Here is a 22,680-nt window from a genome sequence, read left to right on the forward strand (position 1 = left end):
AGAATTCCGGCCAATTTTTACATTAATCTTGATCGCTGTAAATATGCATGTACTTTCGATTGAAAAAAACCCGATCCAAATTGGTGCAGGCAACACGGAGTAGCTGCAGCTACGTGTATGAGCTTCCACTAAGCTAAAACGGCAGTTGTGAGGGAATTGTAGAGTGCCTTTGTGCCTCTTAACAGACATAAAATGCAATTAAAATGTCTGTGCAACATGAACAGGGCCCTTACGTGTCAACAAGATGCATTTTCAAGCTCAGACATTGTTTAAATTCACCTACCCTGGTCCCTGTCTCGATCCTGCCACTAGCTGCTAGCTGCCGTCCGGTGAGTGTGTTCAGCCAGGCTTCTGTGATAATCATCCCGACAACAATCCACGGAGCGGCGGTGGTGTGGCTATGTCCCCCAGAGGACAGGTCATGTCACGTCTTGAAGTTTATTCCCCCCTAAAAAAACGGTAGTGCGGAGCGATCTGCACACTGTTTCCCTTTTCCTGCTACAACGGGACTTCAGCGCGAGACTACACCTACCTTCTCTAACGCTATCACTGTGCAAGCCACAGACATCATTTGGCCCGTTTCCATGTAGTTACATAGTCACTGATATGGTCATAACCACTACAGTGCTCAATTACCTGTTTTTGAGGGGGAATAAACTTCAAGTTTTCGTCGCGAAGGCATGACCTACCTAGTGAGTTTTAATCACACTATAATTTACCATTTCATTTAGAGTGTTTTAAACTAAACAACATGGATTTCTTATTCAAGTGCTTTAAACAAACATTTCACAACAAATGATCAGCATCTAGGCTGCCTAGATTGCTAATTTTTGTCTAGCACTAGCAACCCGTAGGAGAACGTATGTAGGACACTGGCTAGATTCACATACATCTAATTAGCTCATACGGGCTACTTAGGTGTGTAGAAGCTGGCTGCTACATGTGTATACATTTGTATAGATGTTTATACATTTGTATAGATTTTTCTTTAATTAAAAACAAAATAGTTTTGGATTTATGACCCCTTGTCCTATTTTCACTACATGGGAGAGATCCCCCGCCCCGTTTTACAGTTTTTTTTATGTAACTAAGTAACTTTTACTTAAACTACATTTTAAATGAACTACTTATTACTTTTACTTGAGAAATTTTTCAGATAGGTAATTTCACTTGTACTTGAGTAATATTTCATCAAAGTATTGGTACTTTTACTTTCTACGTTTTCCACCTCTGATAATAAATCATATTTTTCTGCCACAGCAGTTGTGAGTTACTGTGAGAAACTGAGTGAAAATCACTCCTGTCTCCAAGGCAACCAAACAAAAAATGACTTTTTACACACATTTGCAGTTCACTCCCAACATAGAGTGTGCGAGCCATGGATGCCACAGTGAAGCCATATTGGAATGGTTCTGTATTCAGTGTAAATATGAACACCATGTTTCCGCAAAAGCATGCGTACCATTCATTGCAACATGTAAAAGAGGTCCATTTCATTCAAAAAAATCTGAGCCTCCACTCTCACCCCCACCCCCTTCCCCCCTCTCCATTTCCAGTGTCTTTCTATCCAGTGGTCTCTCTCCAGTGTTGGAGCGCTGGGACTTGCCTGTCGCTGTGTTTCCCTTCAACATTATCATTGTCCTCTACCTCCTTTGTACCGGCCCAGACAACCCCTACTTCCCACACCACCCGGCAACACCACCAGGGCTGCTGGAGCCCAACGGCACAGAGCTCATTGCAGTAGAGGTGAGGCATCCAAAATGTAACTACATGTTTGTTCATAGGTTAAGTTAAATTATATGGAAGCCAGAACGTTGCTGTTCGAAACTCTCAAATCATGATCAGGAGAGACTAGATTTTAAGAGTGATCAAATCAATTTATTGACATTGTGCACAATAAAGTTAAGAAATGTGAAAAGTCTTTGACCCCATCGTGACATCATCAGTTTAGTGGGGTAGTGATGCTATGATTAGTGAAGGAATATTCCCCTGATGGAGTTTAGACACTGGTGGTGGTGGTGGTGAAGAGATGTGTTGGTTAAATATGTGGATGGATGAGATGTCGAGCTGATGGATGTGATAAGAGGTGAATGGGATTGAGTAGGGTCGCCGATTTTGCACTGAAATGAGAACTGACAACAGCAGGAAGAAGAACAGATTCAAAGTTTGACAGCAAAGATATGATTGGCTCACGGAGATTGTGGCAAAATGTAGTTGGTTTAACTGAAAGACTCACATATACAGGTAGGCGCAAGAAGTTACATGAGAACAAGTCCAGATCTTTTTTTCTAGACTTAAGTTCTAATAATTCCTTATGAACAGTCAAACACAATTTGGAAAGTTATAGTAAATCTCAAACTTTTATTGTAAAAAGGCATACTGTTATTTAATTTACAGCATAACAACTATAATCAGGGTTTCCGAGAGTCCTTAAGTCCTAAATGTAACCTGCTGAAACCCTGTATAATATAATAATATAACATTTCAAAGTGAATATTTATTTAAATTTCCCTTCACCTATAAACAAATTATCAATATCTCATTATATTAAATATATAATAATATACAGTTGTGTTATAATAGCAGTGTGTTTAAAAAAAGTGAATAATGCTCAAAATCCTTAGAATAGCTTTTAATTCCATAATATCAATGCACATTCAAATCCAAATCAAAACATGACCAAAATTGATCAAGTTTGTGTTCTACCTTTACAGAAAGTGAAGAAAAAGCAATATCAGGCTGTTCAAGGGTTTGCTTTACTTTGAATCACTGCACTAATATTTAGTTGCATAACCATTATTTCTGAGAACTGCTTCACATCTGTGTTACATGGAGTCAACCAACTTCTGGCACCTGTGAACAGGTATTCCAGCCCAGGACGATTGAACTACATTCCACAATTCCTCTGCATTACTGGGTTTTGCCTCAGAAACAGCATTTTTGATGTCACCCCACAAGTTTTCTATGGGATTGAGGTCTGGGGATTGGGCTGGCCACTCCATAACATCAATCTTTGCTCTCTTACTGGTGTGTTTTGGGTCATTGTCTTGTTGAAAGACCCATTTCAAAGGCATTTCCTCTTCAGCATAAGGCAACATGACCTCTTCAAGTATTTTGATGTATTGAAACTGATCCATGATCCCTGGTATGAGATAAATAGGCCCAACAGCACAGTATGAGAAACATCCCCATAACATGATTTTTGCACCACCATGCTTTACTGTCTTCACAGTGTACTGTGGCTTGAATTCAGTGCATGGGGGTCGTCGGACAAACTGTCTGCGGCCCCTAAACCCAAAAAGAACAATTTTGCTCTCATCAGTCCACAGAATGTTGCCCCATTTCTCCTTTGGCCAGTCAACGTGTCCTTTGGCAAATTTCAACCTATTCAGTACTTTTTAAGCAATGGGACTTTGCGGGGGCTTCTAGCTGAGAGCTTTGCCTCACGTAGCCTTCTTCTGATCGTAACAGTACTCACAGGTAACTTTAAGTCTTCTTTGATTTTCCTGGAGCTGATCATTGGTTGAGCCTTTGCCATTTTGGCTATTCTTCGATCCATTCGAATGGTAGTTGACCGTTTTTTCCCACGTCGTTCAGGCTTTGGATGCCATTTCAAGGCATTTGAAATCATTTTGGCTGAGCAGCCTATCATTTTCTGCACTTCTTTATATGTTTTCCCCTCTCCAATCAACTTTTTAATCAAAGTCTGCTGTTCCTCAGAGCAATGTCTGGAATGACCCATTTTTGCTGAGTATTTCAGTGTGAAATGCACTATAACCAGCATGCACAACATTTGCTTCCTTCCTACCTTAAATATGGGCCATAATTGACACCTGTTTCTACAGAATCCATCACCTCACTAATCGAACACAACACTGCTATTATTTTTCTTTTTGCTTTCAATTACAGATTCAATTACACAGAATGAGCAGCATGCATGTCATGACTGTTGGGACTGTTGGATGAGTTCTATTTTTGTGGTGTCTTTTTCTGCTCAGGTGGTAATAACAAGAATTTTAATTTTGTTTTAATCAGCATTTTTTTTTTCCCCACAATGAGGGGATCTGTCAGAGTAACATGTGCAGCGGTATTTTCACATGATCTCAACAACAGGTGCAGATCATAAGCAGTCTCAAAGGGGACTCTTGGAAGTGAAAGGATATATGATGGACGACTAACAATCCCGAGCTGAGCTAAGGCCAGGGTTGTCCTCTGTGTGTTGCAGCCAGAGGAAACAAGTAACGGATAGGAGCACAATATGCATAAGATCCGCCAGCTATGACTCACCAGTTACTTAGCAACAGTTACTGATGGAGCGCCTGTTCGGAAATTATAATCAGCCCAAACTTTTAATTAACAATTCTTGGTGATTGAAACTCATAGTGGAGGTAAGGCTGCTGCATTCAAGATTATTTAGTTACGTTTATGTGGGTTGAGATGAGTGTGAGTGCCAGTCAGGTTTCCAGGAAGGATACGTTGAGGGGAGATTTTATAGCAGCTGTCTTTTTGTAAAGCCAGGGAGAAAAAGAAAACAACAAAACCTAAAAGGCCTAAATGTATGCTACTGAAAAGCAACTTGATTAGAATGCAAGCTGTTGCACGGTATACCCTATAAGTAAATAGTTTGCTTCGACCACTGAATTGAAATAAAATGCAGTCTCCTTCTCACGAGACTTTGACAGAAGAATCCAGACTCTCAGCAGCTACAGTGGGCTTCTGATCTCTGTGAGCCAGCTGGCATCTCAGTGCTTGAGGAGCGACTGCATTTTAATCTCTGTGCTTTTGTCTGGAAGCATGCTGAACAGATTACGTGATCCGAATCAGAAACACACTATTGTGTGTGTACATAAAGTAAATGTATTTGCATCATGCAGTTTGACAGTATGTGCTGATTGTATGGACTTCAAAATCTCAAATGCAGATACACCAAACTATACAAATTCCTATGAACATATACACACATATAAAGAAGCAGTAAATATATATCTTCACTGTACAAATTCAATATTTTAGTTGCAAAAGCCATAATATTGCATTACGTATTGAGACAATACCTCTTGATTGTTGGATTTATTTACCACGTTTGTGTGTTGTAGAGGCATAGTAAGAGCCAGAAGAGGTAAAGGATGTTGTACAAGTGGACTCCTGCACACGGTGATCTGCAAACTGACTGTGAAGTTGTCTTAACTAGATTAGCTACGCCATCTAAACCCTCTCAGCGCTGTTAGGTGTCCTGAATATAGAGTCAAGATTTACACACCATTCTATTAACAAGCATCGCGCCCCATGGCACAGTATGTCCCTCACACTACATAATTACTTTCCACAAATTCTAGGCCCTCCGTCTCAGATTATTTCTCTGTTTTTTTCCTATATTCTCAAACTTTTTCTCTTCCCTCCATCTGTCTGTCTCTGGCCCTATAAACGCTGTCTTTTTCATTTCATAAATTCCCTTCGGTTTGTTACTTGGGAGATCTGAAACCTCTAAATCCTTCTTTTGATCTCTCTGCTTCGCATCTCCTGAGTCTCTATCCATGTCTCTGCTCTGCCATGCAAATCTTCCTCCGTCTCCCACTTTCTACATCTTTCTTCATCACTTTCTCAATCTGTCTTTTTCATCCTCCTTTGCTCTCCTTCATAATGCAGTTTACAGAAAAATAGTGTATGTAACCACATTTTCAAGGACAGCACAATAAAGTATTTTTTTCTGTTACAGTCCTTGATGTGAAACAACCGCCTCCTCCTCTTCAGTTCACTTCCTTTTTATTGCTCTCCTCCTTCCTTCATTCCTCCTTCCATCTTTCCTCTGTTTCTCCCCAGAGATGAGGATGACGTCGGCCCTATTTATATTTAATGTCTTCAGCTTTTACTCTGCTGACGATGGAGCTCTGGATGCACTACCACAACAGCCTATTTAATCTTTTGGCGATATGATTAAAGACTGATTATGACTTATAAATATCAGCGACAGACAGGTGTACCCATCCCATCCCGTGTGTGTGTGTGTGTGTGTGTGTGTGTGTGTGTGTGTGTGTGTGTGTGTGTGTGTGCGCGTAAGAGGGCTGCTGAAAAGATTCCGTACATTATGTGTTTGTGAGTGTGCATCAGCTATTGGAATTTTATTAGTGTATAAAACTATTTTATTATCATTTGTGTTATGTTACATATTGTAAAGTCTTCTCAAAATCCTTGTGTAACTTCTCTCTCTTGTCTAGGTAATGCTTGGCATCCCTCTGGGTGTGGGTCAGATCTTTGCCTGTGAAGCCCTGGGGCCCTCCATCCTCATCCTGGCAGCTGTTCTGCTCTACTCCCCCCTGCTGGCCGCCCATGCTCTGCTGGGATCAGCAGTTGGAACGTTGGTTGGTAAGTCTCCATCTGTGTGTTTGCATGTCTGCGTGGGAGGACTGGGAGTGTTAGCAAAGAGGGAATATTATTGTATTCTTTTGTAAGTCATACTGTACTGACCTCATACTATGGTTGGTGTTTTTTCTTTAGGTTGAACTAATCAAGGTTAAAGTTTTCACATTTGTCCATGGGCACACACATCTTTAGTGCCAGTATCTCACTGTACAACACTCGGCCTTGGGAAATTTCACACAAAAAATGTCAGTTTACTAATCATGGGGATCACTACACTGTGAAAAAACACCGTTGTGTAATAATGTCCTCTGTGGCCCTGGAGGAGATGTGTTAAGTGTGAGAAAATAACCCCCAATGAAATCACCATGGGGGGGTTATGTCAGCTTGGGCACAGACATTTATAACAAAAGACCAGTGATATAAACCGTGAGTTTAATAGATGTTGTGTATGCACGCAGGAAGGATCTAACAAAAAGATGTTACTGGTTGCATTATGCAGAGGTTGGATGTAGCGTTTTTTAGTGCTTGACCCATACTAAGGATTTAATGTCAGTATTTTGACAGGACAGGAAACAAAGGGGAGAAAGATCTAACAACCGACAACTCAAATCGGGGATGTGGCAGTTCAAGTCACAGGGACGACCCCATTCTGTCTGTGAATTTGTCTCTTGTGAGTTCCCCAACTTGGAAATCCATCAATTATCTACAGACAATGACTCCGTTCAGGGTAACAGAGGGCTAGAGCCTATCCCAGCTGACTTTTGGGCAAGAGGCAGGGGCAGGACTGTGTTAATTATGGAAGAAAAGCAGAGCACCTGGAGGATTATTGTGATTCTCCTACATGCACCATATGTTAGAGATAAGGTTAGATAGCATTGATTCATGTTGTTTGCTTTTAATTACACCCTAGTCGTTTGTTAGATGGTATATTTTACCAATAGCAATGTGGAACAACAAGCAATAAAACAATAAATATGCAATACGATACTTGTTTTATGTGGCTACTGACACTATGTTCTGCAGCAAGAAGCCACCATACCGGGGCCAATAGCATAGTGCAGTATCATGAACCTTTGTCTTAGGTAGCACTGTAAACCTTCCATTTATTAAATCATTAGTCAGGACCTCAAACAGATGGCAGGCTTCACTCCCTGTCCCTGCATATCAAATGTTGAATTACAGTAGGTTTAACAAGGTTAAAGTCGAGCAAGGTTTATTAAACACCTCTGGCAGAAAAAACAGCAGCACATATAAATATGAAACTGTAAGACAGTCAGTAGCAGCAGCCTGTGGGCTGCTCCAAAAGACACAAGCAATTAGTCGGGCACTGATAACAACTGCCTTATATACAAACACACACGTCTGTGGCTGTGTGTGCTTTTTACATCTGCATAGCTGTGACTTTATTCAGAGAAGTAGAGAGAGAATGAGAAATGCTAGGCGTTTAGAGACTTAAGCCTCACGCTTCCGTCTGCTGCTAAAATTACAATACAGTGTCCCAAAATACTTTTGTTTGTTTGTGTGTGTGCAGTGCGTAAGAGGGCTGCTGAAAAGATTCCGTACATTATGTGTTTGTGAGTGTGCATCAGCTATTGGAATTTTATTAGTGTATAAAACTATTTTATTATCATTTGTGTTATGTTACATATTGTAAAGTCTTCTCAAAATCCTTGTGTAACTTCTCTCTCTTGTCTAGGTAATGCTTGGCATCCCTCTGGGTGTGGGTCAGATCTTTGCCTGTGAAGCCCTGGGGCCCTCCATCCTCATCCTGGCAGCTGTTCTGCTCTACTCCCCCTGCTGGCCGCCCATGCTCTGCTGGGATCAGCAGTTGGAACGTTGGTTGGTAAGTCTCCATCTGTGTGTTTGCATGTCTGCGTGGGAGGACTGGGAGTGTTAGCAAAGAGGGAATATTATTGTATTCTTTTGTAAGTCATACTGTACTGACCTCATACTATGGTTGGTGTTTTTTCTTTAGGTTGAACTAATCAAGGTTAAAGTTTTCACATTTGTCCATGGGCACACACATCTTTAGTGCCAGTATCTCACTGTACAACACTCGGCCTTGGGAAATTTCACACAAAAATGTCAGTTTACTAATCATGGGGATCACTACACTGTGAAAAAACACCGTTGTGTAATAATGTCCTCTGTGGCCCTGGAGGAGATGTGTTAAGTGTGAGAAAATAACCCCCAATGATATCACCATGGGGGGGTTATGTCAGCTTGGGCACAGACATTTATAACAAAAGACCAGTGATATAAACCGTGAGTTTAATAGATGTTGTGTATGCACGCAGGAAGGATCTAACAAAAAGATGTTACTGGTTGCATTATGCAGAGGTTGGATGTAGCGTTTTTTAGTGCTTGACCCATACTAAGGATTTAATGTCAGTATTTTGACAGGACAGGAAACAAAGGGGAGAAAGATCTAACAACCGACAACTCAAATCGGGGATGTGGCAGTTCAAGTCACAGGGACGACCCCATTCTGTCTGTGAATTTGTCTCTTGTGAGTTCCCCAACTTGGAAATCCATCAATTATCTACAGACAATGACTCCGTTCCGGGTAACAGAGGGCTAGAGCCTATCCCAGCTGACTTTTTGGGCAAGAGGCAGGGGCAGGACTGTGTTAATTATGGAAGAAAAGCAGAGCACCTGGAGGATTATTGTGATTCTCCTACATGCACCATATGTTAGAGATAAGGTTAGATAGCATTGATTCATGTTGTTTGCTTTTAATTACACCCTAGTCGTTTGTTAGATGGTATATTTTACCAATAGCAATGTGGAACAACAAGCAATAAAACAATAAATATGCAATACGATACTTGTTTTATGTGGCTACTGACACTATGTTCTGCAGCAAGAAGCCACCATACCGGGGCCAATAGCATAGTGCAGTATCATGAACCTTTGTCTTAGGTAGCACTGTAAACCTTCCATTTATTAAATCATTAGTCAGGACCTCAAACAGATGGCAGGCTTCACTCCCTGTCCCTGCATATCAAATGTTGAATTACAGTAGGTTTAACAAGGTTAAAGTCGAGCAAGGTTTATTAAACACCTCTGGCAGAAAAACAGCAGCACATATAAATATGAAACTGTAAGACAGTCAGTAGCAGCAGCCTGTGGGCTGCTCCAAAAGACACAAGCAATTAGTCGGGCACTGATAACAACTGCCTTATATACAAACACACACGTCTGTGGCTGTGTGTGCTTTTTACATCTGCATAGCTGTGACTTTATTCAGAGAAGTAGAGAGAGAATGAGAAATGCTAGGCGTTTAGAAGACTTAAGCCTCCCGCTTCCGTCTGCTGCTAAAATTACAATACAGTGTCCCAAAATACTTTTGTTTGTTTGTGTGTGTGCGTGCGTGTGCGTGTGGCTATGAGTTATACTGTGAGAAACAGAGGAGTGGGAGTGAGCTTGTACATGGACATACTTGCACAAACACCCGTGGACACATGCTAACAGTGGCAGACACACACACATGCACACTGCTGCAATAAGAACAACAGTGTAACAAGAATGTGATCAAAGAGATGTCACTGTAATGAGATTGTGTGGGCAACAGAGCTGAGAGGAAACAACAATAGGAAAAAATAGATAGTATAGCAAACATGGGCTCTATTGCTGTCATTTGTACGTTATCGCTTCTTTTCTTCCCCTTTTAGTGTCATGTTTGTCCATGTTTTCTCCAGGGTCTTTTTTGTTAGCTCAAATTAAGTCATTTGTAGCCTTCATTGATGTTAAAAAAGTCAGCAGTAGTTTTATTTCTTTCATTTGGACGCTTGTAATTCAGTGCTCCACCATAGACAATCTCTGATCTTTGCCAAATCTAAAATGCTGCTGTTTGACTTTTAACTAATTCCAAGGGCATATTACATTACGTCTGGCTCCTCTGTTCTGCTTGCCACCAGTGAGTTTAAGCATTGATTTAGTTACTATCACTTTGAATTTCCAAATGACTTGCAATGTTCTATACATTTGTTATTGCCAATAAATCCTAAAAAAATACCAAATCCAATGATGAATTAAACCTAAGTATTGTCTGGGTATCCAAATCCTCCATCCATCCATCCATCTTCATCCGCTTATCCGGGGTCGGGTCGCGGGGGTAGCAGCTCCAGCAGGGGACCCCAAACTTCCCTTTCCCGGGCCACATTAACCAGCTCCGACTGGGGATCCCCAGGCGTTCCCAGGCCAGGTTAGAGATATAATCCCTCCACCTAGTCCTGGGTCTCCCCGAGGCCTCCTCCCAGCTGGACGTGCCTGGAACACCTCCCTAGGGAGGCGCCCAGGGGCATCCTTACCAGATGCCCGAACCACCTCAACTGGCTCCTTTCGACGCAAAGGAGCAGCGGCTCTACTCCGAGCTCCTCACGGATAACTGAGCTTCTCACCCTATCTCTAAGGGAGACGCCAGCTACCCTCCTGAGGAAACCCATTTCGGCCGCTTGTACCCTGGATCTTGTTCTTTTCGGTCATGACCCAGCCTTCATGACCATAGGTGAGGGTAGGAACAAAAACTGACCGGTAGATTGAGAGCTTTGCCTTCTGGCTCAGCTCTCTTTTCGTCTAACGGTGCGATAAATTGAATGTAATACCGCACCTGCTGTGCCGATTCTCCCGACCAATCTCCCGCTCCATTGTCCCCTCACTCGCGAACAAGACCCCAAGGTACTTGAACTCCTTCACTTGGGGGTAAGGACTCATTCCCCTACCTGGAGAAGGCACTCCATCGGTTTTCTGCTGAGAACCATGGCCTCCGATTTAGAGGTGCTGATCCTCATCCCAGCCGCTTCACACTCGGCTGCGAACCGATCCAGTGAGTGCTGAAGGTCACAGGCCGATGATGCCATCAGGACCACATCATCTGCAAAAAGCAGCGATGAGATCCCCAGCCCACCGAACTGCAACCCCTCTCCACCCCGACTACGCCTCGATATCCTGTCCATAAATACTACAAACAGGATTGGTGACAAAGCGCAGCCCTGGCGGAGGCCAACTCTCACCTGAAACGAGTCCGACTTACTGCCGAGAACCCGGACACAGCTCTCGCTTTGGTCGTACAGAGATTGGATGGCCCTGAGAAGGGACCCCCTCACCCCGTACTCCCGCAGCACCTCCCACAGTATCTCCCGGGGCACCCGGTCATACGCCTTCTCCAGATCCACAAAACACATGTAGACTGGTTGGGCATACTCCCAGGCTCCCTCCAGGATCCTTGCAGAGTAAAGATCTGGTCCGTTGTTCCACGACCAGGACGGAATCCGCATTGTTCCTCTTCAACCTGAGATTCGACTATCGACCGAACCCTCCCTTTCCAGCACCTTGGAGTAGACTTTACCGGGAGGCTGAGAAGTGTGATACCCCTGTAATTGGCACACACCCTCTGGTCCCCCCTTTTTAAAAAAGGGGAACCACCACCCCGGTCTGCCACTCCTTAGGCACCGTCCCCAGACTTCCACGCAATGTTGAAGAGGCGTGTCAACCAAGACAACCCCTCCACACCCAGAGCTTTAAGCATTTCTGGACGGATCTCATCAATTCCTGGGGCTTTGCCACTGTGGAGTTGTTTAACTACCTCAGCAACCTCCACCAGGGAAATTGATGCCAATCCCCCCCCTCATCCTCCAGCTCTGCCTCTACCATAGAGGGCATATTAGTCGGATTTAGGAGTTCCTCAAAGTGCTCCTTCCACCGCCCTATTACCTCCTCAGTTGAGGTCAACAGCGTCCCCATCCTTACTGTACACAGCTTGGATGGTTCCCCCTTCCCCCCTCCTGAGGTGGCTGAACGGTTTTTCCAGAAGTACCTTGGTGCCGACCGAAAGTCCTTCTCCATGTCTTCTCCGAACTTCTCCCACACACGCTGCTTTGCCTCTTTCACGGCAGAGGCTGCAGCCCTTCGAGCCCTTCGGTACCTTGCAACTGCCTCCGGAGTCGTCTGGGATAACATATCCCGGAAAGATTCCTTCTTCAGTCGGACGGCTTCCCTGACCACCGGTGTCCACCACGGTGTTCGTGGGTTACCGCCCCTTGAGGCACCTAAGACCCTAAGACCACAGCTCCTCACCGCAGCTTCAGCAATGGAAACTTTGAACATTGTCCACTCGGGTTCAATGCCCCCAGCCTCCACAGGGATGCACGAAAAGCTCCGCCCGGAGGTGTGAGTTGAAAGTCTGTCGGACAGGGGCCTCCTCCAGACGTTCCCAATTTACCCGCACTACCCGTTTGGGCTTACCAGGTCTGTCCAGAGTCTTCCCCCACCCCCTGACCCAACTCACCACCAGATGGTGATCGGTTGACAGCTCCGCCCCTCTCTTCACCCGAGTGTCCAAAACATATGGCCTCAGATCAGATGAAACGATTATAAAATCGATCATTGACCTTTGGCCTAGGGTGCTCTGGTACCAAGTACACTTATGAGCATCCCTATGTTCGAACATGGTGTTCGTTATAGACAATCCATGACTAGCACAGAAGTCCAACAACAAACAACCACTCTGGTTTAGATCAGGGAGGCAGTTCCTCCCAATCACGCCTCTCCATGTGTCTCCATCATTACCCACGTGCGCGTTGAAGTCCCCCCAGCAGAACTATGGAGTCCCCGACTGGAGCCCCATGCAGGACTCCACTCAAGGTCTCCAAGAAGGCCGAATACTCTGAACTCTTGTTTGGTGCATATGCACAAACAACAGTCAGAGTTTTTCCCCCCCACAACCCGCAGGCGTAGGGAGGCGACCCTCTCGTCCACCGGGTTAAACTCCAACGTAGCGACGCTCAGCCGGGGGCTTGTGAGTATCCCCACACCCGCCCGGCGCCTCACACCCTGGGCAACTCCGGAGAAGAAAAGAGTCCAACCCCTATCCAGGAGTATGGTTCCAGAACCAAGACTGTGCGTAGAGGTAAGCCCCACCAGATCTAACCGGTAGCGCTCCACCTCCCGCACAAGTTCCGGCTCCTTCCCCCACAGAGAGGTGACATTCCACGTCCCCCAGAGCCAGCCTCTGCTGCCCGGGTCTGGTCCGTCGAGGCCCCTGACCTTCACTGCCACCCATGTGGCAGCGCACCCGACCCCAGCGGTTCCTCCCACAGGTGGTGGGCCCATGGGATGGAGGGATGTCCGCCACGTAGCTTTTTCGGGCTGTGCCCGACCGGGCTCCGTGGCAAACCCGGCCACCAGACGCTCGCTGACGAGCCCTCCATCTGGGCCTGGCTCCAGACGGCGGCCCCGGGCTTCCTCCGGGCAGGGTCACTTCATCCCTTCCTCGATTTTTTCATAGGATTTTTTGAACCATTCTTTGTCTGGCCCCTCACCTGAGACCACTTTGCCTTGGGAGACCCTACCAGGAGCACAAAGCTCCAGACAACACAGCCCTCAGGTTCATAGGGGACACACAAACCTCTCCACCACGATAAGGTGATGGTTCCCGGAGAAGCGTATTCCTCTGTACCTTAGAGCTCCATTGTTGCCCAAAAACTACTAAATGAATCCAAATTATTGTCAATTTTTTGAAAGTCTTTTAAAAAATATGAAAATGCCTTAACATAATTCCAACATATTATTAGCAAATATAAATTCCCACTGATGATAGGCTTACTGGTAAGGTAGTCACTAAGATAGCAGCCCACAGGTACAGTTAATCCGAGACTCACTGTGCCACATGTGTAACATTAAAAGATGATTTATAAAATGATGTCAACAATTAGTATTTTAATAGCATATGCAAAAAGGGTATGTAAGAAGGCTTTAGGTTGCCCTAACAGTTATTGTAGGCCCAGTTTAATATGCAACTTCATTTGATACAGTATGTAGTAGGGGGTCCCGGCTACATCTCACTTTCACTTGGGTGTGTGTGTGTGTGTGTGTGTGTGTGTGTGCGTGTGTGTGTGTGTGCGTGCATGTGTCTGTGTGTAAGATAAACTGCTTGCTAAACTAAGCCAAACAACAGTTGTTCTATCATAACTTAACAATAGTAACTAGACATTCGTCTTACCTTTACAGTCGTCATTAACCATCTGAGACCCACATACTGTAGACCCATTTTTGTCTCTTTTTTTTGGGGGGGGGGCTTTAGGGGGAGATAGCAGGTCAACAGTATATGCCACATAAAAATCTAAAAGCTGGGAACCTGAAGATTAATTTGAGACGCAGCTCAGCACTGTGTGTCAAGTTGTTTTAGTCCTAATTCTGAAATAAACATTGTGTTTTGGTTAGGTGCCTAAACACAATGTCTTTAATTTTGAAAGTTTAGGGTGTATAAAGGCTTACAACATTATGATTAAAGAAAATAGGATGGCCATTCCCATGTCCTTTTATCTCATAAGTGGTTGCAGCAAGTTTTTGGGTTGATACCATTTGTTCCATAGATTTTTAACATTTGGAGATTGCATTCTTTTGGCGATTGGATGGTGAGCAATTCTGTTCTAGAAATTGCTCAGAAACCCTCTTATTGTCCATATACCTAGGAAAGCCGTACATTCTCCAAATGCCCCAGCTGCCTGTTGCACCAGTAAGTAGTAAGTTCTATCTTAAGTTCGGGTGTAAAGTCCACACTAAACGATACGTTGAAACTAGTTAGTTTGATACTAAAGTTGTGTCCATGTTGGTTTGCACCATGGAGACTTAAGGGTCATCATAGTTACACTGGTGTTAAGTCCACACTAGTCTATATCCACGACTTTCCACTTCCGGGATTGCTCCGGTGCCGCTGGAAATTCCGCCCGGATGCATGTTTTTTCTGTCGATGTCCGTTACCTTCCGGTTTCTTTGTGTTGGAATTTTAAACTCTATTGCATTTATGAGGACTATGGTTAACTGCTCCTCAGATCTCTGCAGGGTAAATCCAGACAGCTAGCTAGACCATCTGTCCAATCTGAGTTTTCTCTTGCACGTCTAAAACAACCTTTGAACGTACACGTTCCACCAAAACAAGTTCCTTCCCTTACTTCCCGTGGCCAATCAGTGAAAAGCACTTTTCTTGATGCAGTGTTTCATTAACATTATTATATTATTATTACTTTCTCTTTTGCCAGTTGTCTGCCACAGCCACTTTCGTCACCATCTTATTCATCTCCACCTTCGGTGCTGTTGTCATCAGTTTAATCAGTTTTATTCAAGGATAAATCTGAGGTGAGAGACCACAGTCAGGCAGACAGCAGCTGTTTAGAGATGTGTGGATCCCTGACGACAGGCGGGGGAAATCACTGTGGCTCTTTATGAGTAGATCAGCCTCATGCCCTCTTAATGCTGCCTACTGTCTGTGAGCAGGATACATGAGGAGGAGAATAACAGCGATACAGTAGCATGGGTCAGATTGAAAGAGGGAGGAGACACGAAGTTGGCCTGGGACAGGCAGAGTGTGAGGCCGTATTAAAAGCTGTCACTCAAAGCATTGTGGCGTAAACTATTCCCATAAGGGGTTTCCAGAGCAGAAGACAGGGGCTGTATGTAGGCCAGAGCCTCTACCTTCTGCTGCATTCATGTTATTGGAGAATAATTGTAGAAATGCTTTAACGTGGGATCAAATACAGGAGGGAAGAGAAAGTGACACTCAACTGTATTTCACTGTTCTGTAAGTAGCTTTGTATTTATGATGTGACATAACATTTTTTTTTTCAAGTAAGAATGTCACATCTGCCATATCTAGTTTGACATACTGTAGATGCAGCATCAGACAAGAGGAAGAAGTAGACTAGGGCTCTCAGTTTGTTTGTCAGTTTAAGCTGCGTCCACAAACCGTTTTCCCCTCGACGGCATCAATTGACAGAATGATGGATTCACCAGCTGTATGAAGGGCAAAGGTCCAAATGCAAAGTTAGTCATCACACGCTGACAAAGCATTATGTACAGTTCATTTTAGATGTTAATTCCGACCAATTGCAATGTCCTCCATTTAGTCTGCAGCTAGTCACTGTGGTTAGATGCAGGCAGCCACTGGAGGAGAGGAGATATTGGGTTCAATAGGATAAGAGCTCTCTGACTCATTCTATTAGTATCACACTGGGAGTGACTCACGCAGACAGACACACACACACACACACACACACACACACACACACACACACACACACACATATTTGATTTTGTTTTTTAGTATCCTCTGGGCCCTCCCTCCCACATTGCCATTAGTCTTTAATGACCCATATGTGTAGAGGGAAGTGAACGAGTGGAGCAGAGTGAGAGGGTGTGATGAAGGAATCAAGGAAGGAAATGAGGTAAGTTCTGTGGATGCGAAACAAAGGGAAATGGTGACAATGAACAGGAAGATGAAGAGGAAGATAATGAAGTGTGGAATGAGGAAAAGAGGAGATTAGTGCAGAGGGAGTCGGAGCGTTTAGAGACTGGCTGTGAAAGAGGCAATGCAAACAGAGAGTGGAAAGAGGGAGCAGCAGACACAGAATGAGGAGGCAGTACTGGGGTGTGGTCAGTCTGCTTCAGGACCAGAATGCTAAACTGCAGCCCACAATGTCTGGTAATAAGGAAATCAATCACGGCACAGCCCGAGGCTCATTTATCTACAGAAGAGCTTCCGAAATTACTGTTACTGCAGATTAATTCTGTGGTATTATATCATGCAGTATTAATACAGGGAAGATGCAGGGTGGTGGACTTGCTGCAGCAATGGCTAACTACATGTATGTTGACATTTATACTGCTGTCATTTATCTTTGGTTTAGCATGGATGGTGATGAATTTTCAGCTTGGCTGCTATGCATTTTAGAGTTTTAAATGGGTTTGAAAGGGCTTCTTCTAAACAAAATGTGGCGATGCTAATGAGACATGACAATGCAACAAGGCTAATGAGCAAAAGCAAATAATTCCATCCCACTCACCGAGGAGCACATTCAGCCTAGGGCACTTGTATGTAAATTATACATACATTATACATAAATAGTGGGTTACTGGTGGTCACTCTTCTGCACAAGTCACACAGCGTTCAGACATTTTTTATGATATTGCTCTTACTGAGGAAGGTGAAAATACACCATTTATTCTGTAGGGGTAATGTTCCCACAAACATAAGTTCTGTATGTATCAATGAAACAGCCAGTAAGCAGTTTCAAATTAAAATTAAAATGTTTAAATCTGAGCTTTGGCAGCTGCTGTAGCTGGGTGGGGCTACATTACGGATGGCCTCTGCTGCTTTCACACACACATATGCAGTGTTGTCCCTTTGGAATGGTGTGCAGCAGGAAGCAGAAATGCCCAAAAGTGCAACTAATTGACAATGCTGATTCCACCTACACAGGGTTACCAATTTATTAGGTAAATTGTTTACTAGTTGGTTCAACTGGTAATTTCTAAGGCTGTGGTCAATGTTGTGTTTGACTCCATTATTTCTACTGTTTTGTCTACCCTTGTTTTGCGATTTTTTGTTGTTTTTCTGGTGTTTTGAGTCAGGTTATCTTTTTCAACAGGCCCAAATAGGTGTAACAGAGCAGGTTAAAGGTGCAACGAAGCAGACTTCTGACCCCAACCATCGGTGATGCTGGGTGTTGTCGGAGGTGAAACGAGCTTGAGACCTTCAGCCAGAGAGGCCAAAACTATCTACATTTGCAAAGCGTCTTGCTGATCCTAAATGAAGCTTGCTGGCCGTTGCAGCTGAACCCAGTGGCCCTACTCGTTCTGATGACATTGTTATTCTCCCTCATGTGTGGGTTGAAAGACACGGTGCAGATGCTGCTCAAAGCCAGCAGAGAAAAGGTCAATGCTTCTGGCCTCCCTGAGATGTATTTGGGTCAGCATACTCCTTGTGCAGTCTGCATACAGTAAAGCTTCAGCTTCACAGTGTTTGTTTAGCATTGACCTGCTGTTCACCCACCTACTGCATCAATACCCGGTGCAGCAGTACCACAGAGACTGGATGATGGAACCAGGGCTGTAAAATGTAATACCAAAAAGGAAAACATTGATACTGAAGTTGTTATTGTAAGGACTTGTTAAAATGTTATTTATCATAATAATAATTATGCAATTTAAAAGTCTCCTTAGAGGTTCTTAGTCTTGTGTCATCGGTCTCCAACAAAGCTTTCTCTTTCTCTCCTCTACCCGTACAGCCTCATTACAGTAAAAGAGTTGACAAATGTGAAGGCTTTTATTTTAGTGTAACAGGGACAAGCCGGGGCTTGTCAGCACTTCTTATACCCAGCCCTACTTACCATCATCGCATGCCCACTGGCTGAACTCATAAATACAAGAGACAAAGCAGCTCCTCTTTAGTGGTGCATCATATCCTGTAAACACTGTTACACAAGTTCTATGTGGGGAATAGAAAGGGAAAATCAACATTTCCTTATTAGGTTACACGCAAATTACTGAAGGCAACCATACAACTGTTTTTGTCTAACGCCACCACATGGATAATTCTGGTATAGCAGCTTCAACAGCCGTGCGTGCGTGTGTGTATGCATGTGTGTGTCTGCCTCTGCCTCTGTCTCTGTGATTCCCAGATCTGTAACTGGCAGTGACTCATGTTTTTTGTAATTAGATTTGTAAAGATGTAACTGTGTGTGTGACAGGTTTATCCATGGCAGTGCATCATGATTCTCTATACTCTGGTCTCTCTGGGTTTAATGGAGCTCTAGGCTGCATGGCTGTTGGAGGACTCTTCTTCACCTTCAGCTGGAGGACCCACCTCTTTGCCATCGCCAGTGGTGACACACACACACACACACACACACACACTGTTGCGCTATCTATTGTGCCTAATGACGGTGTTAGTTATCTTACATATGATGATGTTGAATTTAATTATCATCCTATCATATTTCATCTTGTTCATCCCTCTTCCTCATTCCTCCGTTTAGTTTTTGTCCCACTAACCGTCAAAGAACTTTTACATTACACAAATCATGTATCAAATCCTGTTTTGCTCAGGATTATGTGCGTGGCATTACTTTCGGTTTTGACATGTTGTACAGTATAGTGTTAATTTCGTCAGACGAGACGAGACTAAATATGTTATGACAATATATGACAAGACTGCACCAATGTCCAAAAACTAAGACTAAATTAAGACTAAGACTAAATTAAAAATAGGTGACAAAATGAACACTAGTACAGTATAGCTGTCGCACATTTGCAAAACGGCATGCTTTTTCCCTCGAGAATAATGGAGAACCATTGCAAAGAACGCTCACTACCAAGCTCAACAAAGGTGTCATACTTCAAGCTAAAATAGGGCTATCATTTCAACTTAACTGCTCTAACTTAACCAGTGGTATTTTTAATACTGTGTAGTTACATACATAATAACTTTTCAAAATAAAGTTTTTTGGGAGAAAAACAAGAACCACATTTGTATCTAAGATCTGCTTTAGATGCGTTAACCTAACTTGTATTTTGCATGAATATTAAAACAAGCAGATTTAGGAATAAATCCCAATCTTTTTGCTCTTCTCATTATTCTTGTCATACGGTACTCTGCCACTGGAGGGCGACAGAAACAAACTGCTTAGATATGCTTTGTCCATGGTGCTTAAACAACACATTGTCTCTGTCCATGGTGCTGAAACCCTCTAATGCCGCACAGTGCATATCAATTGGAAGACAATAGGATCATTGCTCAAACTGAAACAGTTTTAAAATCATACAAGCATAACCTTTTAACGAGTCATATTGAACTTTATCGCATTACATATTTTATTTGAAAACCTTTAGGTTATATGCATTTTCCACATCTTTCAGACTAAAAAATGGGACTCAATGCAATCCCATTGCTATGGCTGTTGTCTGTGGAACTAAAGAAGCTCATACTTTTTGATCTATTAAAACTTAGTTCCTAAACAGTAGAATCCAGACAGTCGAGTTGGGACTCTGACAGTTTTTCCTGCTTGTGTGGAAGGCATCCTGTTGTGAGTTTATGTAATTTGTCTGAGCTTTGAGTCATGGAGATGTCACTCCTCTCAGTTAATCAGTTAATCAATCATATGCTGATGAATCATGCCTTCTTAAGGAGGTAAAGAGTTCTGTAAACAGGGACACGTGGGCATTAATGACTACAGTCAAAACGTGCTTAAACTTAATAAATAATTCAATGTAACATATAAGCTTATTTAGCCTGCTCACTGTACTATAAAGGGACTTTGTTTCCATACACATATCCCCTTACTGTCAATTGTTTCCTTCATGTCCATTGGCAATTTCTATGTGTCTCTCTGCAACAAATGGTTCTACTTGGTAAATAATTCTTGTCATTTTGTCACTATAAAGTTTGATTTAATTGATATATTTAGACTGAGCTTTCCTGTCTCCCTCTGCTCTCATTCATGAGTACAGCCAAACACATTTACAACACATCTGAAATTACAGCTGAAGCACCATGGATGTTAGTGCTGAGCAGTTTGACAGAGAGCTATCTACTCACATTAGGTAGATTGGTCTTAATTGGAGCTTCCAGTCTGTCTCCTATCAGGACCAACTGCAGCCCACCTCTGCGCCAGCTACTGTATATATGTCAGCAGCCTGGAGGAAAGATACACAGTGAGTGTGTTGAGGATATATTTAGCCTAATGTCTTCTCCTCTGCACGCAGCCTTCCTCTCTGCATATTCTGACATCGCTCTGAGCAATCTGCTGGGAACTGTAAGTACACACACCTCAAGCATTGTGTGTATGAAGCAGCAACACTGAGAAGCCTTCAACATTTCTTTACATTTTTTTAAGCCTAGGATGAATACATCCTAGGCTTCCAATCGGTTGGAAGTAGAAATGCTTTAGGGTTAGGGTGGTGACTATGGCAGAAAAGGATCCGTGCACTTCCCTCTGGGCTGAAAGTGTTAAGTCTGCTGCACTTGTGACCACACTCAACAGTCAAAAGTGTATTGCTATATTATTTCAGGTGTAAGAAAAATGTCTGCATGGCAAAAAAGCAGGATTTTCAACCAGTGTTTTAACACTCTGGTGTTAAATGTTTAATATGTGTAATTCAGATTGGTCAGTCAAACAGCAGTTTCACATAAAAGGCAGTGGGGCTGTTGCATCACAGTGGAGAGGATCAGCCCATTTTATTTTGTTGATTATTGCCGAGGCAGATTGTAAAAAATAAAACTCTGCAGATAAACAGAAGTTACTATACAGGGGATTTTACTTGTCTATTAGTTAACACACCTTATCTTTTATACCCTCTTCAACATAACAGGAAGGAGGCTAATGCTAAAACTCTTCAACTCTAACGCAAGTATAGAGGTTGTTCTGTCTTGACTCCCTTCACTCTCTCTTATTCATTAAAAACTCTCTCCCTCGCTTTCCCTAGGTTGGTCTCCCAGCATGCAGTTGGGCAGCTACTCTCACAACCTCACTGATGTTGCTGCTGACCGGCAGTTTAGCATCGTACCGCATCCCTATTGGCCGAGTCATGGCTCCTGAACACAACCTGTGCTCCCACAGCCAATGGGAAGCTGGGGACACCGCAGACAGGGAGAGCACTGATGTCTAATGCTAGGACACACACACACAGAGTAATGTATCAGTACATTCTGTGTTGGATACAATACATATATACATATTTATTATAAACATTTAATAAATCGATTCTTTATAAATACAAAAAAAGTAGATTCAACATTTTGAGGAAGTTTTGTTCACAAGATGGTGATATACTGTGTGTTCAGCACTGAAATGTTGAAAATGTTTGAGGTATCACAGCTGTTATATAAGCCTCCATATTAAACCAACCATTTACATTGCATGTGTAACATTTCCAACCACGTTGTGCCACTCGTGTTATTCCAGTAAGTAAGAGTTTTAACTCACCGTGACAGATGAGAAATAAAGCCAAAGAAACAGCCAATTTAAAGTCTTTTAATAGGCATGAAATCAACCGGTCAGTTCAATAAAATCATTGCCGTCGTTAAAATGACAGTTTAACTGTTAATGTCAACAAAAACACAGACTGAATTATTTTTAACCCCTTCATTACCCTGCGTAGACAAACTACAACATAGCACTCCACTGGGACTCATTGTAGAAACAGTTAGTACATGTATCTCAATGCAGGCAGACAGTGAGGCGATTAGTACACACAGATGACAAGTGATGTGTTTCTGAAATGGACCGAGTGGTCAGCTGCTTAGACCAAGAAGTTAAAGGCAACTGTTGAATCTCGACTTATTAAAATGAAATTCTATTAAATGAAAAAGTAAAGGTGTTTGGTGGTTCATTAGACTTTGTCTTTTTTTCACAGTGCTTCATGTTGCCTGTGTAGATTATTTTTATTTATATTTCCCATCAACATCTATATTCCCAATCACACAAACATGTTAACATTCACATACAAACCATATATCCCAGTCTAATGTACAGAATATGAAAA

The 22,680-nt window shown here is 43.0% G+C and overlaps 1 protein-coding gene across 1 annotated transcript in view; it reads left to right on the plus strand.

Moving 5' to 3' along the window:
• The window catches only part of LOC144534410 (urea transporter 1), a 31,098-nt gene extending 8,418 nt beyond the window's left edge, over positions 1–22,680 (plus strand). The window contains exons 5-9 of the mRNA XM_078276319.1: positions 1,557–1,746; positions 6,216–6,363; positions 18,888–19,022; positions 20,902–20,951; positions 21,622–22,680. Of these exons, the coding sequence (XP_078132445.1) occupies positions 1,557–1,746; positions 6,216–6,363; positions 18,888–19,022; positions 20,902–20,951; positions 21,622–21,804 (706 nt within the window). The 3' untranslated portion in view covers positions 21,805–22,680. The remainder of the gene's footprint in view (positions 1–1,556; positions 1,747–6,215; positions 6,364–18,887; positions 19,023–20,901; positions 20,952–21,621) is intronic.

This window comes from Sander vitreus, chromosome 19 (assembly GCF_031162955.1).
Source record: "Sander vitreus isolate 19-12246 chromosome 19, sanVit1, whole genome shotgun sequence".
In the NCBI taxonomy this organism is placed as follows: domain Eukaryota; kingdom Metazoa; phylum Chordata; class Actinopteri; order Perciformes; family Percidae; genus Sander; species Sander vitreus.